Source organism: Otolemur garnettii, unplaced genomic scaffold (genome assembly GCF_000181295.1).
Source record: "Otolemur garnettii isolate 467f Iridium unplaced genomic scaffold, OtoGar3 scaffold00099, whole genome shotgun sequence".
Lineage (NCBI taxonomy): Eukaryota > Metazoa > Chordata > Mammalia > Primates > Galagidae > Otolemur > Otolemur garnettii.
In genome coordinates this window covers 2,689,384-2,713,974 of record NW_003852494.1, presented here as the reverse complement: position 1 = coordinate 2,713,974, position 24,591 = coordinate 2,689,384, and the positions used below count along the sequence as shown (strand labels likewise).

The 24,591-nt window shown below is 42.5% G+C and overlaps 1 protein-coding gene and 1 pseudogene across 1 annotated transcript in view; both read left to right on the top strand.

Moving 5' to 3' along the window:
• The window catches only part of CLIP1 (CAP-Gly domain containing linker protein 1), a 107,343-nt gene that overhangs the window by 72,160 nt on the left and 10,592 nt on the right, over positions 1–24,591 (top strand). Inside the window, exon 18 of the mRNA XM_023516840.1 lies at positions 21,615–21,667. Within this exon, the coding sequence (XP_023372608.1) occupies positions 21,615–21,667 (53 nt within the window). The remainder of the gene's footprint in view (positions 1–21,614; positions 21,668–24,591) is intronic.
• On the top strand, positions 2,714–4,829 carry LOC111727260 (annotated as a pseudogene).

Genomic DNA, 24,591 nt, shown 5'->3' with positions numbered 1-24,591 from the left:
ATCACAGCTCACAGCAACCTCCAACTCCTGGGCTCAAGCGAGTCTCCTGCCTCAGCCTTCCAAGTAGCTGGGACCACAGGCGCCTGCCACAACGCCTGGCTATTTATTTATTTATTTTATTTTTGGTTGCAGCCATCATTGTTGTTTGGCAGGCCTGGGCTGGATTCGAACCCACCACCTTAGGTGTCTGTGGCTGGTGCCTTAGCCACTTGAGCCACAGGTGCTGAGCTGGAAATCTCATTTCTTAACACCAGTTCTAAATCTTGCCACTCTGTTCACCCTTACAACCCTGTCTTCTTTTTTTAAAATTTTCAATCTTGTTAAAAAAGAGTAATCTTGTTCTGCCTTACTTTTTACCTCTTGCTGCTTTTTTTGCTACCACCAGTATACTCTTTTTTTTTTTGAGACAGAGTCTCACTATGTCACCCTTGGTAGAGTGTAATGGCGTCACAGCTCACAGCAACCTCAAACTCCTGGGCTTAAGCAATTTTCTTGCCTCAGCCTCCCAAGTAGCTGGCACTACAGGCACTTGCCACAATGCCTAACTATTTTTTGGGTTGTTATCATTGTTGTTTAGCAGGTCCATGCCAGGTTCGAACCCACCAGCCCTGGTGCATATGGCTGGCGCCCTAACCACTGAGCTGTGGGCACCAAGCCTACCAGTACACTCTTGAAATGACTCTTGCTAAAGCCATCACCTACCTCATAAGTGCAGAGATGAGTTCTTTCCATTCTCTGTGAGCAGTTGGCACTGCCACCACCTATGCTCCTGGCTTTCCTCCTTTCCCTCCTTCTACTTGATTTTGTCATATTTTTTCCTACATCTCCCGCCACACCTGGTTACTTTTCAGTCAGTGGATCCACTGTTGAAGGGCTCCAATCTGATACCTCTAGCCCACCCTGACCTGGTCTATGGCCTGCCTATGCTTAGCGGCTGGTGGGCCACGGCTCCAGATGGAAATCATATGACATAAAATATTTGGGTAACATCTGCTTGAAAGATCTTCCAGAATTACAGAAGACACATGTCTGGTTTTAGGTCTTGTCTTCTTCCCTTCCCTGTTCATTATTAGAGGCCCATCCCAAATGTCATCACCTCTAATCCCAAACAGAGTAAGCTCTGACTTCCTTATGTTCATGGTGTAGGCTCCACAGTTGCCTTGACACCAGAACACTGTGTTGTGGCTTCTGCTTCTCTCTCCACACAGACTGAAGAAGTAGGAATCACGGAGTGTGACATGTAGATGTGAATGAAAGCACATGGGTGTTGGATGAGTACCTTGTTTTTAGCAAGGGTTCCAGTTCTCCTTTTATAGAATAAGATGCAGAGATTTTGTGACTGCTCTTTCTGCTTTTTTACATGATTCCAGTTACTTCCAATTCCATAGCTTTGTCGCAGAGTTATAGTTGCCAAAAGCCTGATCTCCAAATTAGTAGGGCATTGCTCTGTGGATTTAAAAGCATACAGTTCAAATTCAGGCAGGGTCATGAAGTTTCAAGATCAATGGAAACCATACTGAGCATTGTTTTCTTTTCATAGGGAATTCTAAAAATAATGATGTTAGCTCCTCTATAGAAATAGACACCATAGGCAGTCTTTGGAGATGTCTGATTTATCATTTCCAAACCTCACATGTATTCTACCTTCTAAGGATAGCAAATACACTGAGCTGTCACTATGGGAACAGTACTGATTTTCCCCCTGGCTATTTGCAAAATGAGGTTACAGTTTGCTTGTTGAAACCGGACAGGGATTAGATGACTCAATAGCTGTATTTCATAAGCAGTTTTTCTTGACAGAGATTGCAGCAGATGCATTAACATACAAAAAAAAAAAAACTGAGGTTAACCTCTAAACTGACCCACAAATAATTGCCTGCCTTTTAAACAAGCCTAAATTCTCAAACATCAATGTTTAGAAAGGGATGGCTATTTTTAGCCTGTTGCATATTGTTTTGGAAAATAATGATCACTAGCATCATTGTTTTAATCCGGGCTCAGGGGACTTCTGGACTGATGGAAGCTGGATCACAGAATCTCTGTCCTATCAATACCTAATGATATGTATTTAAAAACATGTCCAGACTGCAGGTAAGAGCACAGACTCAACTGTTGTAGGACTATAGCCTCCACCACTGCTGGGCTCCAACCTGACCCCTCTGGCCCAGTCTGACCTGGTCTGTCCCTCCTAGGCTTAGTAGCAAGTGGACCATGGCTCCAAATGGAAATCATATGACACAGAATGGGTGACATCTGCTTGAAAGATCTTCAAGAATTACAGAAGGCAGGGCAGTGCCTGTGCCTCAAAGGAATAGGGCACTGGCCCCACATACCGAAGGTGGTGGGTTCAAACCTAGCCCCAGTCAAAAACTGCAAAAAAAAAAAAAAAGAATTACAGAAGACAAAAACACTTATGCATTTGAGGCCAGGCACGGTGGCTTACGCCTGTAATCCCAGCAGTCTGGGAGGCCAAGGCAGGACCTTGAGCTCACAGGTTCAAGACCAGCCTGAGCAAGAGCAAGGCTCCGTCTTTAAAAATAGCTGGACATTGTGGCAAGCACCTGTAGTCCTAGCTACTTGGGAGGCTGAGGCAAGAGAATCACTTGAGCCTAAGTTTGAGGTTGCTGTGAGCTATGATGCTACCGCACTCTACTGAGGCCAACAAAGTAAGACTCTATCTCAAAAAACAAAACAAAATGAAACACTAATGCATTTGAGAAAGTGGTAAAGTTTAGGGGTGAGGGGAAACAAGCAACTGCTTTCCTGATCTGCAGCTTGGCTGGATGCTAAGATGTCTGTGGACGTTAATAGCTTGAAGTCTGATGGCAATTAAGAAGACTATGACCCAAATTGTGAGGAAGAGGAGGAAGAAGATGAGTACCTTGGGAACATAAAGGACTATTATGTGGGAGTAGTATGAAGTGGAGCAGGGGGCAGATGCCTTTGATCCAGAGGAATTACCAGTTCACCTGCTTGACCTACAAAGAGTCCAAGAGTGTCCTGACCAAGCACATGACCAGCTTAGCCTCTGTCCTGAAGGTATCTCCTTCATTTGCTAAACTTATATTAGTTAATTTGACTGGCAAGTCTCAGATATTGGACAGATACTAGTCCAGTTCTGCTCAACTACTTGTTGAGGCTCAGGTTCAGCCTGATCCATCAAAACATGTCCCTACAACCCTGCTCTCACCATTGCACAGGGTGTATGCAGTTTGTGCGGAAGGAAAACCTACTCTCTCTGGCCTGTCAATACCAGTTTTGCTGCAACTGCTGAGCGCAGCATTGCTCAGTACTTGTCAAGGATGGCATAGGTATCGGAGTCCCTTGTATGGCTCAGGACTGTCCACTCCATACACAAAAAGGACTTTGTATTTCTTTTGCTTCCCAGTGAGGAATTGAGAGACAAATACAGGTGCTACCTCTTCAGGGACTATGTGGAGAGTCATTACCAGCTCCATCTGTGCCCTGGTGCAGGCTGTGCCATGGTATTTGGGTTCAGGAGCCTAGAGCTCATCATGTACAGTGCAATCTGTACAATAAGGTCTTCTGTTTCAAGTGTGATTAGATATATTACACCCCTGCAGACTGTGTCACAATCTGGAAATGGCTCACAAGGTGTAGAGATGACTTTGAAAACAGCCAACTACGTTAGTGCTTGCACTAAAATTGTCCCAAGTGCAACATTTGGATTGAGAACAATGGAGGCCGCAACCACATGTAATGCTCTAAATGTAAACATGACTTCCACTGGATGTGTCTGGATTGGAAGATTCATAGCAGTACTATGAGTGCAGCTATTATAAGGAGAATCCTGATATTGTGAACCAGAGCCAGCTGGCCTAGGCCAGGGAAGCACTAAAGTACTTCCAGAGGCTGGGCGTGGAGGCTCATGCCTGTAATCCTAACACTCTGGAAGGCCAAGGGAAGTGGATTGCCTGAGCTCAGGAGTTTGAGACCAGCCTGAGCAAGGGTGAGATCCCCATCTCTAAAAATAGGCAGGCTTTTTTTTTTGAGATAGAACCTCAAGCTATCCCCCTGGGTAAAGTCCTGTAGCATTATAGCTCAGCAACCTCCAACTCCTGGGCTCAAGCGAGTCTCCTGCCTCAGCCTCCCAAGTAGCTGGGACCACAGGCGCCCGCCACAAATGCCCAGCTATTTTTTGGTTGCAGCTGTCATTGTTGTTTGGGGGCTCGGGCTGGATTCGAACCCGCCACCTTAGGTGTATGTGGCTGGCACCTTAGCCACTTGAGCCACAGGCGCCGAGCCCAAATAGGCAGGCTTTGTGCAGACACTTGTAGTTCCAGATACCTGGGAGGCTGAGGCAGAAGGATCACTTGAGCCCAAATGAGTTTGAGGTTGCTGTGAGCTATGACAACACAGCACTCTACTGAGGGTAACAAAGAGAGACTCTCTACAAAAACAAAAAGCAAACAAACAAAACAAGTACTTATTCTACTTTGAGAGGTGGGAAAATCACAACAAAAGCTTGCAGCTAGAGGCATAGACATACTAGCAGATTCATGAGAAAATTCAGGAGAGGGCCATAACTAATCTGGCGACATGGATCGACTGGCAATACCTACAAAATGCTGCCAAGCTCTTGCCCAGATGTTGGTACACTCTGCAGTATACTTACCCAATGCATACTACATGGAGTCTGGACCCAGGAAGAAACTGAATACCAGCAGGCCCAGCTGGAGGCTGAGATAGAAAATCTCTCATGGAAAGTGGAATGTGCAGACATCTATAACATAGGGGACTTGGAGAACCAGATGCACATAGCAGAACAGTAGAGGAGAACCCTACGAAATGATTTCCATGATGTCTAGTTGGGACATGGATGTGCTAGAGTGAGGAAGATGTGGGTGCAAGGTCCCCCAACAGCCATATTGTGTGCTGCAGTCTCTGCCTTTCACCACCCCAGCCAACAACCAGGGCCCTATACCCAAGAGACACTGGCAGCACCTCTCAGTCAATTTGTGTTTTCTTTTCATCTTTTCACTTTTTGTTTCCATCAGGGTAAAGGCCATTTGGAATTGGCCTTTTTTCAGGATTTTAAATTTCTTCCTGGGCTCAGCACCTGTGGCTCAAGTGGCTAAGGTGCCAGCCACATATACCTGAGCTGGTGGGTTCAAATCCAGCCTGGGCCTGCCAAACAACAGTGACAGCTGCAACTAAAAGATAGCCAGGCATTGTGGTGGGCCCCTATAGTCCCAGCTACTTGGGAGGTGGGAGCAAGAGAATCGCTTGAGCCCAGGAGTTGGGGTTGCTGTGAGCTGTGATGACATGGCACTCTACCCAGGGTGACAGCATGAGGCTCTGTCTCAAAAAATAAATAAATAAATAAATTTCTCCCTGGATAATGGTTGGGAGGGAGAGAGGGTTTTTTTCTAAATGGCTATTAATTGTATTAGATCATTATAACTTATATAATTTTCAAAGGTTGTACAATTATACAAAAAAAAGGCAAAATATAGGATAACATGGAGCCCTTTTACAAAATAAATTGGCAGCTTGGCACTCATAGCTCAGTGGTTAGGGCGCTAGCCACATACACCGAGGCAGGCACATTTGAACCTGGCCCCGGCCTGCTAAACAATGACAACTGCAACAAAAAAATAGCCAGGCATTGTGGTGGGTACTGGTAGTCTCAGCTTCTTGGGAGGCTGAGGCAGGAGAATTGCTTGAGCCTAAGAGTTTGAGGTTGCTGTGAGCTATGACAACCTGGCACTCTACCAAGGGTGATATAGTTGAGACTCTGTCTCAAAAAAATAAATAAGCATTGGTGTGTTTAAAAGAAAAACATGGGCCAGGCGTGGTGGCTCGTGCCTGTAATCCTAGTACTCTGGGAGGCCGACGGGTGTATGTGTGTGGATTGTTTGAGTTCATGAGTTCAATACTAGCCTGAGATAAAGTGAGACCCTGTCTCTATTAAAAATAGAAAAATCGCCGGGCGCAGTGGCTCACACCTGTAATCCCAGCACTGTGGGAAGCTGAGGAGGAAGAATTGTTTGAGCTCAGGAGTTCAAGATTTGGCCTGAGCAAGAGTGAGACCCTGACTCATGGGAAAAATGGAAAAACCCAGCTGGGCACCACAGCAAGCACCTGTAATCCTAGTGGCTTCCAGAGGCTGAGACAGCAGGATGCCCACAGCCTGAGTCTGAGGTTGCAGTGAGCTATGGCACCACTGCACTCTGCTCAGCGGCATAGGGCAGGACTCTGTCTCAACAGCAACAACAAAAATAATTAAAAATAAAAATAGAAAAACTGAGGCAAGAGGATCACTGGAACATAAGAGTTGGAGGTTGCTGTGAGCTATGATACCATAGCACTCTACTCAGGGCAACAGCTTGAGAGACTGTCTCAAAAAAAAAAAGTTGTCCAGCTGAAAGCAAGAAAGCCGATTAACTTCATGCTGTAAATTTTAAAATTGGTGACCAAGAAAAAAGTAAAACTGTGGTTTGACTCCAACACTATGTCCCAGTGATAAGTGGACAAGAAGGTGAACAGTGAAATGCCAAGAATTTGTACTCCAATTCTCTCCATCTTTGTGGCCAGTGCAATTTGGAAAAATTAGAAGGAGGATGTGAGCAGGCAGCCTAGGGGAAAAGTCAAGGAAAAATGTTTGTGCAAGGGGCCTTCTACCACCTCAGGATTTTATTAGAGGTAAGAAAAACTGCCAGTTATCATTTTCCACAGCTAGTCTAGCCAAACAGTGACCGATGGGCTATTTTTCTCAAATGATTCAGTCTACAGGTCACAGTCCAGGGATGGTACAGCCTTTCAAGATGTCCTCATGGAACCCAGCTCTTCCTTTCTACCTGCTCTCCTTAGCAGGGAGCTTTTGTCCACAGGATCACAGGGTGGCTTTCCAGGAGGAAGCAGTGAAGAAGGATAAAGTAGGAAAAGGCAGAGAGCTGTTTCTCAGATGGTTCTGTCTTTTAATTTGAGAAAGAAAGTTCACATCTCTATAATAATGACTTATAATCACCACACCCCCAAAAGAAGGATCCAGTCTCTAGGAAGCAAAGGCAACACAGCAGGTAAGAACTGATGTTGAGAGGGCAGTGGTAGTAGGCCTGGAATATGTGCCCCAAGGCTAAAGCCTGAGGACATTCTGCTGTGGGAATAAGATTTATCTCTGTTAAGATGGAGTGATTGAGATACAGGACACTAAAGAAAAATCTTGGGGGAGAGATCTCCAACAGTTCTCTATGTAGCCTCAACTCTTCCCACTTTCCCCTATCTTTGCCTCTAATCCCCCCTTGGCTACAGGAAGGTATAGACTCCAGGAGGCATGTAATATTGCTTTGTCCCATTATTGGTGATGTTAATTTTGATCATTTCGGCTCAGCGCCTATAGCTCAACCCGCTAAGGCGCCAGCCACGTACACCTAAGGTGGTGGGTTCGAATCCCCAGCCCGGACCCGCCAAACAACAATGACGGCTGCAACCAAAAAATAGCCGGGCGTTGTGGCGGGCGCCTGTGGTCCCAGCTACTTGGGAGGCGGAGGCAGGAGACTCACTTGAGCCCAGGAGTTGGAGGTTGCTGTGAGCTGTAATGCCACGGCACTCTGCCCAGGGGGATAGCTTGAGGCTCTGTCTCAAAAAAAAAATTTTTTTTTGATCATTTCGTAAGTTTAAAACATTAGCAAGGGCTCAGTGCCTGTAGCTCAGTGGTTAGGGCATTAGCCACCTACACTGAGGTAGGTGGGTTTGAACCTGGCCTGGGCCTGCTAAACCACAATGACAACTGCAACGACAACAACAAAAATAGCCAGGCATTGTAGTGGGCACCTTAGTCTAGCTATTTGGAAGGCTGAGGCAAGAGAATCACTTAAGTCCAAGAGTTTGAGGTTGCTATGAGCTATGATACCACAGCACTCTACCAAGGGTGACATAGTAAGACTCTGTCTCAAAAAATAAATAATGAATAAATAAATAAAACATTTGCAAGGTAAAATGAAAAAAGAGAAAAAAGTATATAGAGAATATGAGTAACAAAATTTGAGGTGATAGAGCTTATAAAAAGTGGAAATGAGCTCGGCGCCTATGGCTCAAGTGGCTAAGGCACCAGCCACATACACCTAAGGTGGCAGGTTCGAATCCAGCCCTTGCTCGCCAAACAACAATGATGGTTGCAACCAAAAAATATAGCCAGGCATTGTGGTGGGCGCCTGTGGTCCCAGCTACTTGGGAGGCGGAGGCAGGAGATTCACTTGAGCCCAGGAGTTGGAGGTTGCTGTGAGTTGTGATGCCACAGCACTCTACCCAGGGTAAGAGTGGAGGCTCTTGTCTCAAAAAAAAAAACCAAAACAACAAAAACCAACAAAACAGGTGGAAATGTACCAATCCTCTTCTTTTATTTCAGGATGTTATTTGATATTACCTGAAATTAAAATTTATGTGGGAGGTAGACAGGCTGATCGCTCCACAGGCCCTCCAATTTAGGGTAAAGTGTGCAGGTGGGTCATCCCTGCTGCTCCTTCCAGATCACCAAAAAAAGAGGAGAGGAGCCTGGTGGCAGCCCAGTTGAGGGAACATCAACAGGACTATCCCTGTGTGGGGGATCAGCACAACAAATGAGTTAAGACCATTGGACTCCTGCTCAGCAGTTTAGATTAGGGAAGTTAAGATACCTGCCCTGCAGGGACTAAACCTGCTTCCCCCCTCTCCTTTTCTAAATGTATGTTATCAGCCTTCCAGACATTCCAGATTACCCCATCTGCCTGGGAGCTGAGGTTTTCCTCTACTCCTATTTTTGAGCACAAGAAAAGACCCCTGAGACATTGGATCAGTGCTGCATTGCTTCATTCTGCCACTCAGTGCATGAGACAATGTATGCCTATCTAGACTTCTCAGACTTAATGCATTAAGTTGGTGTGAAGTCTCCTTCTTTCAGCACAGTCTCCTTGGTTGGCCCCTAGACTGGGTCTGGGTCACCCCAGAACCCTGACAAATTTATACATACTAAGGAAATTGTATTAACTTCTTTTTAGAAAATTTTTACTTAAAATTTTTACAAAATAAGGCTCGGTACCTGTAGTTCAGCAGTTAGGGTGCCAGACATATACCAGAGCAGGCGGGTTTGAATCCAGCCTGGGCCTGCCAAACAACGACAACTACAGCCAAGAAATAGTTGGGTGTTGTGGTGGGTGCCTATAGTCACAGCTACTTGGGAGGCTGAGGCAAGAGAATCGCTTAAGCCCAAGAGTTTGAGGTTGCTGTGAGCTGTGATGCTACAGCACTCTACTAGGCGACAAGGTGAGACTCTGTCTCAAAACGTAATTTTTTTTTTTTTTTTTTTTTTTTTTTACAAAATAAATATGTAGTCTGGGTAGTAGTTTAAACCTGTAATCCTAACACTCTAGGAGATTGAGGCAGGTGGATTGCTTGAGTTTAGGAGTTTGAGACCAGCCTGAGCAAGAGTGAGACCCCATCTCTACTAAAAATTGAAAAACTAGCCAGGCATTGTGGCAAGTACCTCTAGTTCCAGTTACTAGGGAGGCTGAGGGAAGAGAGAGTCTGAAGTTGCTGTGAGCCATGGCACTTTCTCCAGGACGATAGACTGAGACTCTGTCTTAATAAGTAAGTAAATAGATAAATAGTATACAGTGCACCTAAGGGGATATCTTAGAACCATGTCTTGTAGTAAAGAACATTTTGTTGCTTTCAACAGTTGCTTTTGTTTACATCAATTTTTGTTTCTCCTGTTAAAGTGAAATTAAATTTGCTTTTTTCTCCTGTCTTCTCACTATACACGCGCACACACGGAGGTGTCTGACATGTCAGGAGGTGTCTGACATGTCATTTAGCTATTATTTCTAAGTGGTAGAATTGGATACATTTTTTTCTCTCCTTTTTATTTTTTTTTCTATGTTGCTGATTTTTTTTTAAGAGTAGTGTTATTTTAACAAAAATAATAAAGTTATGTTTTTCAAATTAGATTTTTTATCAGGTATATGTGTGTGTATATATTATATACATAATACATATTTTTTGTTTGTTTTGAGACAGAGTCTCAATATGCTGCCCTCAGTAGAATGCCATGTCGTCGCAGCTCACAGCAACCTCAAACTCTTGGGCTTAAGTCTCTTGCCTCAGCCTCCCAAGTAGCTGAGAATATAGGCGCCCAACACAATGCCCAACAATTTTTTGTTGTTGTTGCAGTTGCCATTGTTGTTTAGCTGGTCTGGGCTGGGTTTGAACCCGCCAGCCTTGGTGTATGTGGCTGACGTCGTAACCACTGTGTTATGGGCTCCACACCTATATGTATTCTTTTTAAACAATAGTTTCACTCTGTTGCCTAAGCTAGAGTGTGGTGGAGTCAGCCTAGTTCACAGCAACCTCAGACTCCAGGGTTTAAGCAATCTGCCTGCTTCAGCCTTCGAGTAGCTGAGACTATAGGCAACTGCCATGACACCTAGCTAATTTTTTCTGCTTTTAGTGGTGATGAGGTCTTACTTTTCCATAGGGTGGTCTTGAACTCCTGAGCTCAAGTGATCCTCCCTCCTCGGCTTCCCAGAGTGCTAGGATTACAGGTGGAAACCACCTTGGCTGGCCAATAAAGTACTTTTTTTTTTTTTTTTTAATAAAAAAATTGATCTACAACTTAGGGAATTGCTGAAGACAAAACCTCTCATTTGTTTGGGTTCTTTTCACCCAATTTGGCATGTTTGGGCATTACATTTAAGAAATGGTCCAAGGGATGTAGACGGTCAGTTCCTGAAGGTCTTTGTACAGCCTACAGATTTTCTTTCTGTATATTTTAAGTTTTTTGCTTGAGATGTAGCTCTAGAGTTCTCCAGAGTCCCTTTAACATCTCTAGGTTTTGAGGGGATTTGTAGAAAGTCTTTCCTTAACTCTGGGATGTCATCTACCCTGAAAATGACTGCTAGAGTGTCTAGGCCAGAGGGTGTGGGTCCTTTCCACTTTGCCCCTGCATAGTTTAGGATTGTTGCAGCTGGACAGAGGATACACTAAAGATATGGGAAGAGTGGCTGCAATCTTTTTAGCACCTGGGAATAAAAGGTAAAGGTGAATGTGACTTATGCACTACATACAGAGCTACTTTGTATGTGTTGCGTTCAGTCAGTCTCAGTCCCCCCACTCTGTGGCCACACCGTCAACATCTTTCTTTGATAAAGGACAGTGATACCTCTGTGTATGTATTTGAGGATGTAAATATTCTCACATATATTTATTTACGTAGTTTGTGTTCATATTCACATGAACTCAAACCAGTCTTAAGGCGTGCTGTCTTTCCTTGTAAGAACTCAACGTTGGTAACTTAATGCATAATTGCTGGAGGTTGAGTTCCCTGGGAAATAGGCTGAGAGAGTGTTTAGTGTGAATGATATTGAGGTGTGCCCTTGAGGCAGCACCCGTGGAAAGAGGAAAAGCAACTAGATTGGGCAGAGGGAGAAATTGCTCCATGATGCAGCAGTGGTGACACCCTAGATCTACCTTGTGGGGAACTCTAGAGCTGGAGGGGCCTGTCAGAGTTGTCCCAAATTGGACTGAGATGCCAGTGTTTTTATTGTCTCACAGTGATAGTCATTGCGTGTGAACAGTCCTCAGAAGGCATGTGACCCTGGTCAAGGTAGCTCTGCTGCTGTGGTGATCCCTGAAGGGGCTGCCCACTGGGCTCTCTGCTGACCGCACACCCAGATGCTGAGCAGCAAGGCTTGCTTTGAAAGGGAGATGTAAGCAGCATACTGTGTCCACCTCATTCTCCTTTTCTTCTTTTTTGGAAAGAGCTTTGCCACAGAAAATTACTGAATTATCCTCTTCCTTTTTTCCTCATTACTTCCCTGCTTCCAAGAGCAGAAGTCTGTCTGTCTATGTGTGGGAGGCTAGACTAGAAATTCTCAGACACAAGGACTGTGTTTTCTGCTGTCAAGGTAGAGCTGCTATTTTGGACTTCAGAACACACTTGCTTAGTTAGAGAAGAGACTGAAATAGCCCAAATGTGAACCACTTTACTGGAGCACTTGGTGAGAAAAGAATTGGCTTAGCAATAGCTTGATTAGACTAGTTCAGCAGAGAGAGAACCCTGGCTTTTGAGTGCCACTACTAATTCATAACATTGAAATTACCAGCTTACTATCTGACACATTCGTTCACACACTGCATATTTTAGTGACTGTCTATTATGTGCCTATTGGTGTTCAAAAAGTAAAGGAGATAGCAGTAAACAAAACAGGAAAGTGCTGCTTCTCTCTGAAGATTCTTTTGCTTTTGTTTTTGAGACTGAATCTCACTCTGTCTCCCTGGGTAGAGTGCCATGGCATCATAGCTCACAGCAACCTTAGTCTCTTGGGCTCAAGTGATCTTCTTACCTCAGCCTCCCAAGTAGCTGGGACCACAGGCACTCACCACAATGCCTGGTTAGTTTTTCTGTTTTTAGTAGAGATGGGGTTTCATTCATGCTTAGGCTGGTATTGAACTTTTGAGCTCAAGCAACCCACCCTACTCAGCCTCCCAGTGCTAGTGCTAGGATTATAGGTGTGAGCCACTGTGCGTGGCCTCTTTCTGAATTTTTTTTTTTTTTTTTTTTTTGAGACAGAGTCTCACTATGTTGCCCTTCGTAGAGTACGGTTGTGACACAGCTCACAGCAACCTCAAACTCTTTGGCTTAAGCGATTCTCTTGCCTCAGGCACCTGCCACAATGCCTGGCTGTTTTTGTTGCAGTTGTCATTGTTGTTTTAGCTGGCCCAGGATATGTTCAAACCTGCCAACCTCAGTGTATGTGGCTCGTGCCTACCCACTGAGCTACAGGTGTGGAGCCTTTTCTGAATATTTTTATTCAAGTGATTTTTACTGGCCCTACAAAAGCAGGAGTTATGTATATAATAACTTTGAACTTGTACGTGTCCTTCATTTCACCCACTATTAAATATTTTTCTTAGTTTGAATGACAGATTTAAAGCAAAGCACCCGCCATGTTTATTTACAAAATAGTTTTGTGGGTAGATGGCTTTTTGACATTTATCTGGCCCAGTGTTCCCCCAACATAGTTTACACACTACTTTTACTGAATAGTACTCTCTTAAATAGTTTTCTTTAACCCTCTTTCTTTTCCCTTTTACTTAAGCCATGCTCTCTTTTTAAACCTTTTTTTCTTTTTAAGAGACAGACTCTCACTTTGTTGCCCTTACTAGAGTGCTATGGTGTCACAGCTCACGGCAACCTCTAGCTCTAGGGCTTAGGCAATTCTCTTGCCTCAGCCTCCTGAGTAGCTGGGACTATAGGCGCCCGGCACAACATCTGGCTATTTTTTGTTGCAGTTTGGCGGGGGCCAGGTTTAAACCACAACCCTCAGTATATGGGGCCAGCGCCCTACTCACTGAGCCACAAGCACTGCCCTCTTTTTAAACCTTTTATAATGAAAAACTTCAAGTATATGTACATAAGAGGAGTGAGCAATACAACGAATCCCCATGTTTAAAACTCTTTTAGCAGCTAACTCTTGGCCACTCTTGTTTCAGCTGTCTTATCCTGTTTACCCTGAATATTTTGAAACACTAGATAACCTGTCATCTCATCTACAAGTATGTTTGTATTTCTAAAATAAGAATTCTTTATTTCTGTTAAATTATGTCCTTAAATTAAAAATATCACATGGACGGTGTTAGTGATGGGTTTGAATCCAGCCCTGTCCAAACTGCAACAAAAAAATAGCCGAGCATTGTGGCAGGCGCCTATAATACCTGCTACTCAGGAGGCTGAGGCAAGAGAATTGCCTAAGCCCAAGAGCTGGAGGTTGCTGTGAGCTGCGACACCACAGCACTCTACTGAGGGTGAGAAAGTAAGACTCTGTCTCTAAAAAAAAAAAAAATCACGCGTTTGTAATGTGAAACAATACAAATATGTGTAATTTGAAGATTATTACTCTTCCCATTGCCATTTCATTGAACAGACATTATGAATAGTTTAATACATTTTTCCTTACTGTTCTTCATATGTATACCAGCATGTAAAAATGCATATATGCATACATTGGTCTTGTATTTTACAAGAGATATGCTGCACAAATTACTCAAAGTTGCTTTTCTCCCCCCTCAAAGCCATCTTATTGAGGTCGAATTTACATAAAATAAAATTCACCCTTCATAGATATGGTGAGTTTTGACAAATATATGCAGTCATATGACTGACCCCATAATCAAGATTTCTTGGCTTGGCGCCTGTGGCTCAAGCGGCTAAGGCTCCAGCCACATACACCTAAGGTGGTGGGTTCGAATCCCCAGCCTGGGCCCGCCAAACAACAATGATGGCTGCAACCAAAAAAAGGGCCAGGGGTTGTGGCGGGCGCCTGTAGTCCCAGCTACTTGGGAGGCTGAGGCAGGAGACTCACTTGAGCCCAGGAGTCGGAGGTTGCTGTGAGCGTGATGCCATGGCACTCTACCCAGGGGGATAGCTTGAGGCTCCGTCTCAAAAAAAAAGATTTCTTTTGCCTCAAAGGTTCTCTTATGCCCCTTTATATTTAATCACCTCTCAGTCCCTGAAAACTCCTTATCTCTTCTGGCCCTCTAGTTTTGCCTTCTCTAGTAGGTTATGCAAATGGAATCAAAATAGTATATAACCTTATTTGTAATCACAAGAAATGTAAATGAATTGACACTTATTAAAAGGCAGAGATTGGCAGAATGGGTGTTTTTTAAATTTTTTTTTTTTTTTATTTTTGCTTTCAATTTCTGCTGGCTTTCACTTTATCTTAGTTTGAAGTTTGTTTTTTTTTTTTTTTTTTTTACTTCTTCCTCCTGTAGTGATTCTCTTGCCCCCCATGTAGCTGGGATAACAAGGTCTGGCTGGGTTTTTTTGTTGTTGTTGTAGATGTCTCACTCCGGCTCACTCTGCCTCATGCTGGTCTTTTGCTGGTCTCCAACTCGGCTGAGCTCAGGCGATCCACCCACCTTGGCCTCCCACAACACTGGGACAACAGGCGTGAGCCACCACGCCTGGCATGGATTTTTTAAAAACATGATCTATATGCTACTGCAAGAGAGGCAATCTAGATTCACAGACACAAATAGGCTGAAAATAAAAGGACAGAACAAGATATACTATGCAAACAGTAACCAAACATAAGCTGAAGAGACAATACTAATATCAGACAAAATAGATTTTAAGGCAAAAATTGTTACTATAGACAGAAAGACATTTTATTAATGATGAAAAGGTCAATCTATCAAGAGGATAAAACAATTATCAACATATATAGGGTGACCAGATTTTAACATCGGTAAGGCGAGACAACATGGCTGGAGGGCGGGGCAGGGGACCGGGCAGGGCAGGGCCTGACAACAATGAAACTTTGATAAGCAGTTCTCGATAATCACTTCTCAGCAATTATTTGTTATTATTAGAGTTTAACATTATAAAATTAACAAAAATAATATAAAACTCATATTCTGGCGAAATAGCCACATGGCAGCCAAAAACCGTATATTCCCTTCTTGTTCTCCTGCCCATTCGTGCATTCTTTCCAAAAATCGGTACTTTTTTAAAATGCCACTGGATGTGGGACAAATTGTTGAAAAGCAGGACTATCCCACCAGAAGCAGGACATCTGGTCACCCTAAACATATATGCACTTAATAACAGAGCTCTAAAATACAAGAAACAAAAAAGAACAGAATTAAAATGAGAAAAAGATAGTTCAGCAATCATAGTTGGAGACTTCAACATTTAATTTCAGTGATGACTAAAACAACTGTACAGAAGATCTGGAAGGGCTTGGCACCCGTAGCATAGTGGTTAAGGCACCAGCCACATGCACTAAGGTTGGTGGGTTCAAATCTGACCCAGACCAGCTAAACAACAGTCATCTAAAGAATATTCCATCCAACAACACTGAATGCATATACTTCTCAAATGCACGGGAACATTCTCTAGGACAGAGTCTATGTTAGGCTATTAAACAATTTTTTTTTTTTTTTTTTGGAGACAGAGTCTCAAGCTGTCACCTTTGGTAGAGTGCGATGGTGTCACAGCTTATAACAACCTCAAACTCTTGGGATTAAGTGATTCTCTTGTCTCAGCCTCCCAAGTAGCTGCGATTACAGGTGCCTGCCACAACACCTGGCTATTTTTTTTGTTGCAGTTGTCATTGTTGTTTAGCTGGAGTGGGCCGGGTTTGAACCCCCAGCCTCGGTGTATATGGCCGGCACCCTACTCACTGAGCTACAGGCACTGCCCTATTAAACAACTTTCAATAAATTAAAAAGTATTGAAACTTTTCTGAGTATGTTCTCTGACATTACTAAAATAAAGTTATAAACTGAGCATATGGAAATTTGGGAAATTTAAAACAACATGTAGTCTTATATATCTGTTTTGGAGATTCATCCATGTTTTTCTGTGTATCAGAGTTCCTTTTTATTGCTGAATGGTAGTTCATTAAGGTTTTTATCACACTTTGTTTATTTAGGTTCCAGTTTTGGCCTATTATGAGTAAAGTTACTTTTAAAATTCATGAACAGGCCAGGCATAAGTTTTTATTTATTTTGCCTAACTATCTAGGTATAGAATTTGCTGGGATGGTAAGGGTGTGTTTAGCTTTATAAGAAATTGTCGGCTCGGCGCCTGTGGCTCACGTGGCTAAGGTGCCAGCCACATACCCTATCCTAAGGTGGCGGGTTTGAATCCAGCCCGGGCCCGCCAAACAATGATGGCTGCAACCAAAAAATAGCCAGGCATTGTGGTGGGCACCTGTGGTCCCAGCTACTTGGGAGGCGGAGGCAGGAGACTTGCTTGAGCCCAGGAGTTGGAGGTTGCTGTGAGCTGTGATGCCACAGAACTCTACCCAGGGGGACAGCTTGAGGCTCTATCTCAAAAAAAAAAAAAAGAAATTGTCAGTTTTCCAAAGTGACTATTAGTATATATTTCTACTAGCAATTTATGACATTTCAAGTTATTACACAAGATTCTAGTATGTAGTTCTTTTGTCTTTTAAATATGCATTTTATCCATTTGTCAACTTCATAACCATTGGGATATAGGCCTTGGGTACTTCCAAGTGGCACCCCAAAATTAGCATTTTCCTGATGACTAATAATGTTGAGCATCTTTTCCTGTGCTTATTGGCCATTTATCCCTTCTTTGGTAAAATGTTCAGATCTCGTGTCCATTTTTAAAATTTGGTTGTTTATCTGCCTATTATTATCATTATTTTTTTTTTTTTTGAGACACAGCCTCAAACTGTCCCCCTGGGTCAAGTGCCATGGTTTCACTGCTCATAGCAACCTCCAACTCCTGGGCTCAAGCGAGTCTCCTGCCTCAGCCTCCCAAGTAGCTGGGACCACAGGCACCCGCCACAGTGCCCGGCTATTTTTTGGTTGCAGCCATTATTGTTGTTTGGTGGGCCCGGGCTGGATTCAAGCTTGCCACCTTAGGTGTATGTGCCTGGCACCTTAGGGGCTTGAGCCACAGGAGCTGAGCCATCTGCATATTATAAAATTATGAGAAGTCTTAGTAATATATTTTGGATATAAGCTTTTAACAGGTTGTGTTTTGAAAATGTTTTCTTTAGTGGCACCCGTAGCTCAGTTGGCAGGGCACTGACCACCTACACTGAGGGCGATGGGTTCTAACCTGGACCTGGCCAGCTGAAAAAAAAAAAACAAAACAGTGCAACTGCAACAAAAAAAATAGCCAGGCATTGTGGTGGGCGCCTATAGTCGCAGCTACTTGGGAGGCTGAGGCAAGAGAATTGCTTAAGCCCAAGAGTTTGAGGTTGCTGTGAGCTATGATGCCATGGTACTCTACCCAGGGTGACAGCCTGAGACTCTTGTCTCAAAAAAAAAAAAAGAAAATATTTTCTTACCATCTTTACACTTTTGTGACAATGTCTAGAAGAGCATAAGTTTTGGTGAAGTACACTGACGAGCTGTAAAAGCATTGACACCCAGTATCGATGAACATACCTAGTTACAAGAGCTTGTTTTCTAACTACTCTTCTCCACTAAAAGGAACTAGGAGTCCTTGGAGAAATGGCTAATTCTAGGGCTGAGATGGAAAGAGGACCCTGGAATATTTTGAGTATCAAAGAGTAAGGAAGTGCTCAAAGAATAATGGGAATTAGTGAAAAGCACATCAGAAACATCTTGAAAGAGCTCCCACTGTTCAAATCTGAGATAATTTGAGCACCAAAAGAAATAGTAATGGATTCTAACTTATTTAATAACATAGGAAATCATGAGACTGAACTGATATAAATAAATAGGAGAAAAGCAGAAGCCCTTCCTATGGTAGGATGTCAACTAATAAATACATGAAATGATGGAATTATAAAATCACCATTTGCTAACCATCACAGTATAATTTATTCAGGCAAAAATCATTAATTGTTGATAAAACAAGTAGGTGAAAGTTTGTTGAAGAACATTATATTTACATAGTTTTAAATTATGTAGTACATCAATACACAGAATACACATTAATTACAAAGAAAAAAATAGTACCTTTCCAGTGGAGAAACATGGAAGATACTTCCTTAGCCAAGTCACTAAAGTTAACCTCATCAAAAATCAACAGTGTGCAACTCCTAATACCATGCGCTAAGAAGGACACATGGCTGCTGCTGTGATGTTCCTGCCAAAAAAGTGCATGATCTGACTCTGAACTACACGGAAATAGTAGACAAGCAGCCATACTGACATGTTCTGTAAGATAACTCACATTCTTCAAAACTTTCAAGGTTACAAAGGACAAGGAAAAAGAATGAGGAATTAATTGAAGGACTATGATTATTCTGAGTTGGGTAACAGTCTTGTATCAAAAAGAGGAAAAATATTATTTTCTATAAAAATCAGTACAATAAGCTCTAAACTTCTATTCCTTAGGAGTTTAGGCAAACTGGATCATCCAAGAAAGAGGGAGGAACTTCTGCATATACTTTTTGGAGGGTTGAATGATTTTTTTTCAAATGTTCATTAATTTGTATTTTTTCTGTTGTGAATTACCTGCCATGTTCTTTATCCACTTATATATTCATTGTATACATTTTCCAGTCTTGAGTTTGTTTATTGATTTTTGTTTTAACTTTTAAATTATGAAATTAAAACATTTCTTATTTAAAAAGTAAAGTGTATAAAGAGTATAAAGACCAAATGAAAGCCCCTCATCTCCACTTCCCACTCTCCAGATGTTCTCCTTCTCATTTCATTTAAAGTTTGCTTCCTACTCTTTCTGCTTCCTTTCACTCTAAAAATTTCTAAATATTTTTGTGAATTATTCATGCAGCAGAAGCATACACCTTAATGCAGGAAAGCAAATAGTCTCCAGTGAAAAAACGTTATGTTAACCTCTGTATATTTCATGACAAATGTATATTTATGTTCAAAACCCATGTTTATGCATAGTTAAGAATTTTTTAAATATGAAGACCTTATAGCAAAGCATATATACAACTGATATATAACTAATAATGCCTGTAGCCAACAGTAAGCTAGTGGCTTAAATTCTGGGCTACTGGAAGTCATTATGTAATCTTTGGTGTTATCCTTTGATTTTAATGAAACACATATAAGAACCTTTTCACTCTTTTATTTATTTATTTATTTTGTAGAGACAGAGTCTTACTCTATCGCCCTCGGTAGAGTGCCATGGCATCACAGCAACCTCCAGTTCCTGGGCATAGGAAATTCTCTTGCCTCAGCCTCCCGAGTAGCTGGGACTACAAGCGCCCGCCACAACGCCCAGCTATTTTTTTGTTGCAATTCGTCTGGGGCTGGGTTTGAACTCATAACCCTCAGTATATGGGGCCAGCACCCTACCCACTGAGCCACAGGCGACGTCCCACTCTTTTGTTGTAATGGTGTGAATTGAAATTGGCATTTGGGGTTATGTGTGGTGGCGCACACTTGTGATCACAGCACTTTAGGAAGCTGAGGTGGAAGGGTTGCTGGAATCTGCAGTTCCAGATCAGCCTGGGTAACGTAATGAGACGCTGTCTCAGCTATAATTATTTAAAAAATGAGCTGAGTATGGCCAGGCTTGGTGGCTCATGCCTGTAATCTTAGCACTCTAGGAGGCCAAGGTGGGTGGATTGCTTGAGCTCACAAGTTCAAGACCAGCCTGAGCAAAAGCAATATCCCATCTCTACTAAAACAGAAAAACTAAGGCAAGAGAATCGCTTGAACCCAGAAGTTTGAGGTTGCTATGAGCTATGACACCACAGCACTCTACCAAGGGCAATAAAGTGAGACTTTGTCTCAGGAAAAAAAAAAAAGCCGAACAAACAAAAAAATAGAGCCAAGTATGCTGGCATGCACCTGTAGTCCCAGCCATTTGGGAGTCTGAGGTGGGAGGATTACTTGAGCCCAGGAGTTCAAGGTTATAGTGAGCTATGATCATACCATGGCATTCCAGCCTGAGTGACAATCCAAACCCTCTCTCTAGGAAAAAACCTGGTATTTGGCTAATTTGTGCATGATACAGGGTGGAGGTAAAGATTAGTCTTCCTTCATAAGATTACCTAAATCTTTTGTTTTTTTATCCTTCATAAGATAATAGGATTTTCAAACTAAAGGGCCACTGAAAATTCTTTTATAATACCCTCCTTGTTTTGTAGATGAAAAACAAATGCTTGGAATATAGTAGCCACACCATAAATGTGTGTTGACTAAATGAATGAGTAAAATGAGGCCCATAGAAAGTAAGTGACCTGTTCCTAGTCCTCCTCAAGTTAGTGACACTTAACCTCTGTGGGTTTTTTTTTTTTTTTTTTTTTTTTGAGACAGAGCCTCAAGCTGTCCCCCTGGGTAGAGTGCCGTGGCATTATAGCTCACAGCAACCTCCAACTCCTGGGCTCAAGCGAGTCTCCTGCCTCCGCCTCCCAAGTAGCTGGGACCACAGGCGCCCGCCACAGCACCCGGCTATTTTTTGGTTGCAGCCGTCATTGTTGTTTGGCGGGTCCGGGCTGGGGATTTGAACCCGCCACCTTAGGTGTACGTGGCTGGCGCCTTAGCCGGTTGAGCTATAGGCGCTGAGCCTTTTTTTTTTTTTTTTTTTGAGACAGAGCCTCAAGCTATCCCCCTGGGTAGAGTGCCCTGGCATCACAGCAACCTCCAACTCCTGGGCTTAAGCGAGTCTTCTGCCTCTGCCTCCCAAGTAGCTGGGACTACAGGCACCCGCCACAACGCCTGCCTGTTTTTTTTTTGGTTGCAGCCATCCGTGTTGTTGGCAAGCTTGGGCTGGATTTGAACTCACCACCTTAGGTGTATGTGGCTGGCGCGTTAGCCACTTGAGCCACAGGTGCCGAGCCCTTACCTCTGTGGTTTAAGTAGTTGAACCAGATGTTAAAAGTGGTGCATTTGTTTACCCATTTAACACATGCTTATTGAATACTTAAGATGTTCTGTGCACTGTTCAGTATGTTATTATTTAATATTTTAAACTCCTGAGTTCTTAGAGGAGGAGAGTCATTGAGATTCCAAGCTATTTATAAAGTAATAATTGTCCATCCTGTGATACAGTGACCACTTGCTCTTCATTGCCTGGGAGGAAAGCCCATTGCTTTGGTTGTCCTGGAGCTTGGGAATGTGGTGTGTGGAATGAGAAATAGGCCTTAGTATGAACTGAACTTTTTTGTGTTTTTTTTCTCCAGCTGGAAGAGGAAAGATCTGTGCTCAATAATCAGTTATTAGAAATGAAAAAAAGGTAGGCTTTCTCTCTCTCTTTATTGTTGTATGTGTGTTTAATAAGGAAAATGTCAGAACAAATGTGGTAACTTGTAGTAGAAAACAAGTGACCTTATGTTCAGAAAATGGCACCGTTGATAGTTTGCTACACATAACTGACCAATTATTAAAATCCCTTTGCAGAGGTTTCACTATTCTAAAGCAAAAAATGTGAACATGTGTTTAAGCCATGTTTAGTTGCATTTATTCAGTGTTTTAAAATCAGCCTGTTGTTACCTCCTAGTTTCAGTAACCGAAAATAATATAATTTTACATATACTAGTTAATCTGGATATGATACTGAATTATGTTATATAAAATTTTTAATTTTCACTAATGGTAACATTGTTTTAAATATTTGTTTTCTGAAAAATAGCTTTGTTATTATTCATGATATTCAAATGGAAACTTAATACAATTTTTTCAATACTTTTAATAAGAATGACCATGGCCCATAGAAATAATTATTTAGAATCCTTGATGTTTGGGTGGTACCTGTGGCTCAGTGGGTAGGGCGCCAGCCCTATATACTGAGGGTGGTGGGTTCGAACCCAGCTCTGGCCAAACAGCAACAAAAAAATAGCCTGGCATTGTGGCGGGTGCCTGTAGTCCCAGCTACTCAGGAAGCTGAGGCAAGAGGATCGCCTAAGCCTAGGAGTTGGAGGCTGCTGTAAGCTGTGACACCACGGCACTCTACTGAGGGCAATAAAGTAAGACTTTGTCTCTTAAGAAAAAAAAAAAAAGAAGCCTTGATGTTTTATATCGTGACAGTCTTTGTCCGCCTTTTTAAAATGTGTACTTTTGTGTGGAGAAATTCTGTGTTTTATACTGCATGCCAAGCAGGTTTAATGTCTTCTATTGCTAAGAACCAGAGCCTATTCAATTGGTTGCTGTAGAATACTAAGTAGATGCGTATCACAACAGTGGCATGCTATTTTGATGATTGAAAATAAATCTAGTCTCCCCAAGAAAAAACTAGCTGGGCACAGTGGCTTATATTCCCAGCACTTTGGGAGACTGAGGTTCAATCCTCCTTTGGGAGGATCACTTCAGATTAGGAGCTTCAGACTAGCCTAGGCTACATAGCAAGACCCCATCTCTACAAAAACTTTTAAGAAATAACCTGGTGTGGTTGCCTGTGCTTATAGTCTTAGCTGCCCAGTTAGTTGGATTTTGCAGTGAGCTATCATTGTGCCACCGCACTCCAGCCTAGGCAGCAGAAATAAGAATCTTTAAAAAAAAAAAAAAGTAAAATGAAAACAAATAGCTTAATCAGCAGGGTATGGTGGCTAACTCTGTAATCCTAGCACTCTGGGAGGCTGAGGCAGGTTAATTGCTTGAGTTCAGAAGTTTGAGACCAGCCTGAGCAAGAGTGAGACCCCATCTCTACTAAAAATAGAAAAATTACCTGGTCATTGTGAAAAATTAGCTAGGCGCCGGTATTCCTGGCTATTTGGAAGACTCAGGCAGAAGAATCACCTGAACCCAGAAATTTGAGGTTGCTTTGAGCTATGATGATGCCACAGCAGTCTATCCAGGGCAACAGAGTGAGACTCTTTCTCAAATTAAAAAAAAATATATAGCTTAACCAATAATTCCTCTATGTTTATTGTTAAGTATTTTATTCCCACTTGTTAGGGCAGAGGAGGTTCCCCTAGGGACCTACTGAAATGTGGTTTTACTCTGGCAGTGTCTCCTCCTGCCAACATAGTGGTTGCTTAGGAATTGATAACTTTGTTTAGATAGATATTGAGGGCTTTATTTATTTAGATTTAGATATTTGGATTCCATATGCTACATTCTAAAGGACACTAGGCTTTGGTCCAGGGGTGCCTTTCCTTCTTTCTTTTTTTAATTAAATACTTAGATTCATTCTTTCAAATTTCACAAAGGTGGTGTTTATACTTCAGAATGCACGTGTTTTTACCACTGCCACACCCCTGCCCCAGCCAGATGTTCTCCAGGGCTCATGAGAGAGGTGACTAGTCTGCCATGCCTTAGCCTAGTTCCTGTGTACAAGCACAGCTCTGTTCCTTGTGGGCCTACAGGTATTTAATTTTCCATAAGTAAGGTTTTGTTTCTTAAGAACCTTGTGTAAGCAGTTATTAAGGACATGTGAAAAAATAAATAGGGTTTGTTCCTATGTCATTCTGGCAAGGGAGCACAAAAAAATAGGCTGGAATATATACTGACCCAATCTCCTTACATTCATGTAGCAGTTCATAACTCAACAAACTTACCTCATCTCAAAACAACCTAGTGAGACACACAGTGGGGCTTGTATTTTACAACAATAAAACTAGCAGGGTGCAGTAATGTGTACCTGTAATACCAGCTCCTGGGGAGGCTGAGGTGGGAGGAATGCTTGAGCCCAGGGCAGCATAGTGAGACTCCATCTCTAAATTAAAAAAATAATGAAACCAAAACTCAAAAAAGTTAGGCAGCTTTGCTAAGGACTTGGGACTAATCAATAACAGATGCAGGTTTAAGATTCAGATCTTCAGATTTGTATGCTGATTCTTTCTCACTTAAAGCTTTTTTATTTATTTTCTACATTAAAAAAATGATGCTACGTGTCATTAGTGATTACTATCATGTAAGTTTAAATTACATGCCTTTTACAATATGATTAGGCATGTGACTTTTGTCATGGCTTAAAAAGATGGAATAGGCTGGGTGCGGTAGCTCCACCTGTAATCCTAGTACTCTGAGAGGCTGAAGCAGGTGGATTGCTTGAGCTCTGGAGTTCCAGCCTGAGAAAGAGTGAGACCCCCGTCTCTACTAAAAATAAAGAAATTAGGCTCAGTGCCTATAGCTCAGTGGCTAGGGTACCAGCCACATACACCGGAGCTGGCAGGTTTGAATCCAGCCCAGGCCTGACAAACAACAATGACAACTACAACC